The sequence below is a fragment of the Cnephaeus nilssonii genome (assembly GCF_951640355.1).
Source record: "Cnephaeus nilssonii genome assembly, chromosome: 2".
Taxonomy (NCBI): domain Eukaryota; kingdom Metazoa; phylum Chordata; class Mammalia; order Chiroptera; family Vespertilionidae; genus Cnephaeus; species Cnephaeus nilssonii.
Genome location: NC_137073.1, coordinates 113,320,142 through 113,328,729, shown reverse-complemented (window position 1 = coordinate 113,328,729; position 8,588 = coordinate 113,320,142). Strand labels below are relative to the sequence as shown.

The 8,588-nt window shown below is 55.7% G+C and overlaps 1 protein-coding gene across 1 annotated transcript in view; it reads right to left on the bottom strand.

Annotated features, from left to right (window-relative positions):
• Positions 1-8,588, bottom strand: part of ITGA2 (integrin subunit alpha 2) — a 69,372-nt gene that overhangs the window by 13,921 nt on the left and 46,863 nt on the right. The window contains exons 16-20 of the mRNA XM_079798227.1: positions 7,435-7,574; positions 5,632-5,783; positions 2,067-2,177; positions 1,440-1,522; positions 620-761 (exon numbers count right to left, since the gene is read on the bottom strand). Of these exons, the coding sequence (XP_079654353.1) occupies positions 620-761; positions 1,440-1,522; positions 2,067-2,177; positions 5,632-5,783; positions 7,435-7,574 (628 nt within the window). The remainder of the gene's footprint in view (positions 1-619; positions 762-1,439; positions 1,523-2,066; positions 2,178-5,631; positions 5,784-7,434; positions 7,575-8,588) is intronic.

Sequence of the window (8,588 nt, the reverse complement as noted above, 5' to 3'; positions counted from 1 at the left end):
AGACTGATTTTTTAGTTTTCCTTTTTAGAATAAGCTGTCCTTTTGCACAGGAAAGTTAAACACCAGTCAGAACGGTTTAGGACGCTACGTCTGTCAAGTTCGCATCGCCCCGAGCTGGGTGGGACCGGTTCACATTCTCTCATCACAGGCAGCTGGCCTGGAGAATCTTAGCTTTTCCCTCTCCGGTTCCCTGCGTGGTGGCCGAAAGGACGGGGGCATTCGCGGTCAAGTGCGCTCCTGGGATAGTCATCAAGTCGGCAGGATGAACTGACCTCGCCGGAATGCGGCCCCTGGCAGCCGCCCGCCCGGCCCAGCTGCGGGACTGATTTCTCCGAGCAAGTGCAGCTCGGAGCATCTGAGCTCCCGGTGGCCGAGGATCTGGCCCCGGTGGCAGGTCTCAGGGCGAAGGAAAAACTGACCCGCCCGTGAGGCCGGCCCGGCCCGGACGCAGAGCCAGGCAACGAGCTCGCGGCGTTTAACTAGTTGGGAGCCACGCAGTCAGGCCGGACGTGCCCACCGTGGTTAGAGACCTTCCCTCACAGCGCGGAGGACAGACATCGGGATGGAGCCGAGGGCCGGCGTGACTGAGGGGTGAGCCCGGGGAGCCAGCACCGCTTACCGGCGTGGACCAGGAAGCAAAGAACACGTTTTCTGAGAAATCCACTCGGAGCCCAGTGTTGTAGGCGCTCTCCCTTTGGTTTTTCAGAGTCACCACGAACGTCAGCCTTCTGTTTTGGTTGCTGACGATAAAGGGTTGCTCTCTGTTAAAAAAGGAGAAAAAAAGAAAAGAAAGTCATGAAGGGGGAAAAGGGGCCAGGATCCAAATTCTTCACTCATTTAAAAAAGAAACACTTCAGAGTTACTTCGAATACGGAGGAAATTGCTCAATGAGAAACTATCCTCATTGCAAAGGGATAACCTTTTGCACTCGGATGTCGAGTGTGACTCGACACGGTTAGCATTAGAATAAAGGAATCGAGAAAAAAGCAAGCGAGTGCAAAGGGGTAAGTTCGTGCTATTGGGCTTTCTTCTTTGCTGCCTTTAGCACAAGTGGCTATAGAGTGCTTACTGTCTGACCCTGTACGGATGGCAGAAAGTGAAATTTAGGTTTTAAAGGTCTTTATTCGTTATAGATATTTCTTTTGTAGACAACATCTCCATAAGCCTTCACTTGAATAACACAATTTAAGGTGTCTTTTACTTCTACATTTTACACTAGTCTTTACTTTTTTTTATTTTTTAGTTTTAGAGAGAGGAAGGTAGAGCGAGAGAGAGGGTGAGAGAGAAACATCAATTGGTTGCCTCCTGTAAGTGCCCAGATCAGGGATGGAGCCCTCAGCCTAGGAATGGGCCTGACCGGGAACCGAACCCGCCACCTTTGGGTGCACAGCACGAGGCCCCACCCACGGAGCCACACGGAGCTTTAAAGGGACACTTACTGCGCGGCCGGCAGCTGGCGGACCGCCAGCACCAGGTCGGAGACGCACACGCTGTCGTCGCCACAGTCCTTGTGGAAAGGGATCTGCAGAAGGAAAGCAAGCCCAGACCTTGCACTTGGGAGCGCCAAGGCGGAAGGACACAGAGCGTCATCCCGTCTACGTGCTGCTCAGAACCAGGCCACGCGAAGCAGCGCTCTGGACGATACACGCGCTTAGCAACATCGGGAAGGGAAGCGGTGGAAATGCAAAGTTCAAGGGGGTGACTGGCGGGGGGAGCAGGAGGAGTGTGGGGGTGGGAGTGTGCAGGGGACGTCACAGGTTTGGGTCACATTCTATTAAGTGGGCAGCGAGCACACGGAGTTTGCTGTGTTGTCACTCATTTCCTCCACAAACACCCATGGGCCCTGCGGGGGGCGGCCCCGCTCACGGGCCGGGCGGGCCCAGCGCAGTGAACGGGGAAGACGGAATCTCGGGCTGCGTGGCTCTTACATGCTAGTGACCCGGGCACAGTCATTGTACTTCATTTAGAGGATGAACAGCTAAAGGCCATGTCCTAAGTGTCATTCCCACAGCAGCCACTGTGACCCTGCTAGCTGGTCTGGATTCCAGGAGGGGAGCCCCACTTACACTGAAGACCTTGGCCATCTCAGAGTAGGCCTCCAGGGCGGGGCTGGTGCCGGGGTGCGCCAGGCTGATGTTCACGAGGAGACTCAGGGCGCTGACGACATCCGAGGGCTCCTACACACACACACACACACACACACACACACACACACACAGAGAGAGAGAGAGAGTCCGTGTATTAGCACGGGGAAGCGCTAAAGCAGAAACAGGCCACAGTGCTGTCTAGATTACGACTCTGGCATCTTCTCTTCTGCTCTAATCTGCTCTTTGCCTCTCCGCTGAGAAACTAAAGTCAGGGGCTCAGTAAAAACCAGAAGCAGCAATTCTTGGTTAAGCTCCCCAGGAACCTCATTGTGTGTACCTAAGGAATGGTAAATATTTAGGTGATATGCCCAGTTTTTAAAAAAATATATACTTTTATTGATTTCAGAGAGGAAGGGAGATGGACCCATCAATGATGAGAGAGAATCATGGATCGGCTGCCTCCTGCACGCCCCACACTGGGGATCGAGCCCTGGCCTCCTGGTTCGTACGTCAGTGCTCGGCCACTGAGTCCCCCCGCTGGGCAATGTGCCCAGTGTTACTGCTCTAATGACCCTGCGTCAGTCCCCGGCCCTGGTTGCTGGCTGTCTTTTCAGCTCCTACAGCTGAGACCTGGGAGGCCTTGGTGTCCCGAGCAGGCGCCTGGAAGGGACACTGTGACCTGGAAGGGAAGGGACAGGCTGGCTGTCAGGTGACGGACAAGAGGTTCCTTAGAGCCTCACTCTGCTCTGGGAAGCCAGACAAAGGCAATGCCCACGTCCACATCCGAACCCAGCCTCTGACTTCCGATCCAGCCCCCGACTTCCGGGCCAGCCCCGACTTCTGGGACAGCCCCCATTGACTTCCGACTTCCGGCCCAGCCCACAGCAGGAGCCGCTCCCTCCTGGCCCAGGTGAGATGACTCGCATCTCGCTGTCAGGAGGCGGCCACCACCCACCACCGTCTCCACTGGCGTGCAAGGAGGGGGGCTGGCGGTGCCCCACATGCCACTTGGTGCTGAGACGCCCCGTCTAGTGGAAACTACCAATGCCAAGACAGGGTGCGAGTGCCACCTAGCGGTCCTCGCGCGGACACCTCCTGGCTCTTGTCCGGAAAGAACGGGGTACAGACGGCGAGCGCTGGAAATGGGCTGTGCCTCCTCCCGAGAGGCGACTGTTACCACTTAGCCCATCCCAGGCTGGAGTCGGTCCTCGCGAGCCCTTTGGGGCCTGGCTGCGGGGCTGGCACACGGTGGGACCCGTGAGCAGTTAACTGGACAGCGTCTCCCGGCCCCTGCGGACCCCACAGGTGCGCTGGAGCACCAACAGGACTTCTGTCCGACAGCAGCCTGGCTGCTCACCCCCTCGACGGACGGCTGTTCAGTCTGACCTGCCCTTCGGCTCAGGGACAGGAGAGGAGGGAAGGAGCGTTCATTCCTTAAATGGTCCGTACAGTTGCCCCTTCACAACAAAAGGCCAGGCCTTGGCAAACAAGTAACCTTCAACTTGAACAAACACCGATGTGCGTGCATCTGAGCATCAGTTTTATGCCTTTTCAGCTTCTACACCGAGCCTTTCCCGAGGTGGTCTCTCCACCGCCAGCTGTACCAGGAGCACCTGGGCCCCTCACCCTGAGTGTCCCCTGACCTTCAACCCCCGAGTCTGGTGGTGAGGACCCAGGAGACACATTCTGTGAAAGCTTCCTTGGCAACTCCGACGCCTCTTAAACCCTAAGAACCACCTTTCTAGAAAAGTTCTTAGCAGCTTCCTGAGGAAAGTACGCTTTCGAATTCCATTATGTGGTTTCTACAGGGACATGGTCATATAATCCTATCTAATAATAGACAAATATGCAAATTGACCATACCTCCGGCACACCCACAAGCCACGCCCACAAGCCACGCCCACCATCCAATCAGAGCGAGCATGCAAATTAACCCAAACCAAGATGGCTACAGCCACAGAGAGCAAGGTTTCCTAGGTAACAGAGGAAGCTAAGGTTTCCGCCTGCCCTTGCCAGGCCTAAGCCTCCACTCAAGCTACAAAGTTTCAATTACAGAAGGTAAACAAATTCAAACAAATGGCGGCAGAATGGAGCTTGAGAGAGTAGGCCAGGGTTGCCGCTGGCAACAGGGGAAGCAAAGCTTTCCGCACACCCTGGCCGGGCCCACCCGCTTAAGGCAACAAAGTTTCAATTATAACCCCAACACAAATGGCTGCCGGCCTCGGAGGGAGCCCCAGGCTTGGCTCCGCTCCAGGCTACAAAGTTTCAATTGTAGGAAACTTTGAAGGAAAATAAATTCCAGATATCAGGGCCTCCACTTGGATTGCCAGGGGGTGTGGCCAGCCTGCAAACCACCACAGGCCCCTCACTCAGGCTGCCCCACACCCAAAGGGAACCCCAGCCTGATCAGGGACACCCTTCAGGGCAAACCAGCTGGCCCCCACCCCTGTACCAGGCCTCTATCCTATCTAATAAAAGAGTAATATGCAGATTGATCATCACTGCAACACATATATAGCTGCCCCCATGTGGTCAAAGATCCTGCCCCCATGTGGACACAAGATGGCCACCACAAGATGGCCAGCAGGAGAGGGCAGTTGGGAGGCACCCAGCCTGCAAGGGAGGGCAGTTGTAAGGGACCAAGCCTGCAAGGGAGGGCAGTTGGAGGTGATCAACCCTGCAGGAGAGGGCAGTTAGGGGTGACCAGGCCGGCAGAGGAGGGAAGTTGGGGGCAAACAGGCTGGCAGCAGAGTGGTTAGGGGGTGATCAGGCTGGCAGGCAGAAGCGGTTAGGGGTGATCAGGAAGGCAGGCAGACAAGCAGTTGGGAGCCAGCAGTCCTGGATTGTGAGAGGGATGTCCGACTGCCCGTTTAGGCCCGATCCCACCGGGATGGGGCCTAAACGGGCAGTCGGACATCCCTCAAGGGGTCCCAGATTGGAGAGGCTACAGGCTGGCCTGAGGGACAACCCCCCTCCGTGCACGAATTTCGTGCACCGGGCCTCTAGTTAATAAAATAAAGTTCCTGGTGGGAGTGTTCTCCGAGAAGCACATGTCCTACTGGGGAGACTTTCAAACTCCATCTGAACCAGTAATTGCGGCCTCAGGTTAGAGCTCATAATTTTGACCCGATGCCCTACCCCCTTCACCTCTGCGCACTTAACCCAGTCGCGAAAAGCACAGGTGAGGTGGTTCTTTCCAGTTCCTCATAGAGGAACACACTTTCCAGGGAGGAAAATGTCCACGTGAAATCCCCTGTCCACGTCGCGTTCTCCCTGGTGACCATCTTCTAAAGCACGCTGTCCCCGGCGTCTTTAAGGGTTTTACATTTAGCCCCATTAACAGCAACCCCAAATAAACTGTAGCGCCCCTCACTGAATAACGGCCCCCCGTGACCATATGCATTAGCGAGGGAGACAGGCTTCCTGTTCCCAGAAAAAGGAAAGCATTTGTTCGCGAGGCGAGCGTTTTCTGGCTCCTCAGTCTCCCTTTGGATTTTCACCACTTACTGGACCTCAGGGAGGGATGGGAGGAGGGGACCCCCACCTGGATGAGGATGGCGAACGCAGAGCAGGTCTGTCCGGGACCCACGATGGCATTCTTCTGCAGGCCCCGGTCACCGTTCTCCTTAAACAGCCCCCTGGAGGTCACGCGGGACGAATACAGGTCTGCGTCCATGGTGATGTTATAGGTAATGGCTGTGATGAAAATCATAGAGATGTTACGACAAAAACCTCTAAAGGAAAAAGCATCCCTGTCTTACCGTGTCTTACTGGGTGAAGTCTCTGACTCTGAGAAAATGTAAAAGCGGCTTTTAAGTTGCTGGGCTGTGAGCCGTGGCCGGCCCAGGGCAGTCGTGACTCTAGGTCTGGTAGGATGTGTGTGACTGTGGCACCGAGATGCCGTTCAAAGACACGTGGCTGGACACGGGGGAAGGAAAGTGGGCGTGCCCCGGGAAATCTCTGAGTGGGATTGGCCAACTTACTCCCTCACACTTTGGTTTCCAAGCATCATTCGTAACACGATGATGCAACAAGGAAAGACAGTTATTGAGTGCCCACAGCTGAGCATTGCTGTTCCTTTGCATTCTTTTTACCGCTTCTTTTTAGTTCATTAGATTCTCTTATATTTCATCCATCTTTGTTAACCTCCTGAAGTCATTGGAGCAAGAAAAGTTATACAATATTTCTAATAGATATTTTAAAGGTAAGCTGTATAATTGATGTCTTTGAAAGTCAAGTCAACTTTTAAAATATTGAAAGTAACACAATAAGAAGGAGTAACCCCAAATAAGGCAGTTGGTGCTATGAATAGTATCATCTCTCTCGATTTTGGCCAGGCGGTCAGCAGACTTGGTTGAAGGTTCCGACAGTTTAGACACTGGCTATTGGCATCAGTTTTTGCCACACTGGTTTTTCATTTCGTTTTTCCCGGGTTGGTGTTATCGGCTCTATAGATGAGGAAATGGAGGTTCTAAGAGGTTGAACAAGTTGCCTAAAGTCATGCAGCTATGAACAGCGGACTTCGGATTCAAACCAAGCTGTCTGATTACGTTAGTCTATTTGTTTACACTTAACAAGACACCCACAGGACGACCCGTTTCTAACGTTTAGGGCCAAACACTGAAACAGCAGCAAAGGAAAGAAGTCACTTAACCGCGGGCGAAGCCAGCTGCTGAGCCGCTGCGGCAGGGGAGGGGAGGGGAGGTGTGGTGGGTAGAAAACACGAGCGAGAGGACGTGGACCTTGGCCAGGCCCTGGAAGGTGACCTGGCCCATCCAGGAGACGGTGACAATTTCTGCTGGCATGTGCCCAGGGTGTAAGCCACCGTCTCCGCTGGTAGAACCCATCTCAGACTCATACCCCTTCTCTGCATTCACTTTGCAGATTGAAAACACTGGGCATAAATGATACATTCGTGTGTCTCTCCTCATGAATCCATGCTTATTAATGCCTCGAGAGCAGGAAGCATCTTGGTTCTGGTACTGAACAGCTCTGCGTGGATCGTGGCCTGGCCGGCGTGCCGAGCCCTCAGTTCCTGCGGGAGGGCCCAGGGTGACTGCGAGCCGAGGTGATGGGGGACTCGGGCGGCAGACACTCGGAGGACAGAGTGGGGAGAGCCTGTGACCGTGTCGTAGAGATTACAGCCCGGTCACCTCCCGGAGATGCTGAAGGAAGCCCTACGCCACGCCTCCCGCCTTGGCACATCCCAGCCCCTCAGCGCGTGGCAGTGAAACGTGTGCGAGTGAAACCCGATTTCTGTGGGTCCACAAACTCGAAGCCCGAGTTACACTCAGGACTGGCATCCCGGAAGCACACCGCTCCGTCCACATGACCCCGCTCCACTCACCCACGCGGCTGCTGGGCGTGGCGGGTCTGAACTTCGCCCTCAGGCAGAGTTTGAGGCGGATCTCCGCATTCTTGTTGAACAAGATGATTTTTTCTGGTGTGAACGCAGCGTCTACAGACACATCAGCAATGCTCTGCGACCTGAAAGACACAGTGCGGACAGACCGATGGACAGACGGCCAAGTACAGGTGTGCTAACTTCACAGGGGACCAGTGCCTGGAGGGTCCAATCCCCCCCCCCCCCCATCCCGCTCCATCTGAGCAGCTGGCAGCACTCAGGTGGGACGCTCTGAGCTGGCGCAGGGACGCCGTTTCCTGTGTGGGACCGTGGCACCAGCACAGTGCCCTTTAACGGTGTGGTTTAATCAGTGCACGCGTGGGCACGGGCCGAGTCTGCGGGCTCCGCAGAGGGGCCCGCGGTCCTGGTCCAGCTGGACGCAGTGCCATGCATTTTTCTCGTAAAGACAGGGGAGACGGGGTGGCAGGGGGGGTGGCAGGCTGAGGTGTGTGCTTGTGGCGGCTTCCTGTTGCCTCGGTGACTGGCAGCGGTTCCGTACAGCATGGCGTGTGACCACGATGCTGGCCATTAGCCTGATGCCGGGAACTGGGGAGGAGGCCGCCCCAGGCAGGGGCTGCAGACTCGGCCTGCCTCCGCCCTTTGGCACCTGAGGGCCTTTCCCACACGCACCGCCTCGTTGCTCCTATGCCACTCCTGTGAAGGGGGTGGACACAGGCCATGTCCGCTTATCACGCAGACGTCTGAGGCACGAGGATGCCGGTAACGGGCCAGTGTGCCGAGTCACAGTTGGGAGAAACCACAGCAGGTGGGCAGTTAGAGGCCCTGGTCTCCTCGGCCCCTGGGCGGTGGGATTTGCACGCCATCATGTGACCTCTTGGGCACACCGTGCCCACTGACAAAGCAGCCAGAAGAAATCCACAGGCTCCCTGTCCCTCAAAGCACCACGAGAAGATACAGAAAACCTTTCCTTCCCTTGTCAGGACTGGAGTCCATTGAGAAGGTGTCGATAACGAGTCATGCCTCTCCCGGCCCCTGACGGGCAGTCACAGAAGCCTCATCGCAGAGGCAGCGTGGCCACCACCCTCGGCGCCCGGGCAGCCCAGGAGGGGGCTTTCGGTGAGTCCGCCTCTTGGAGA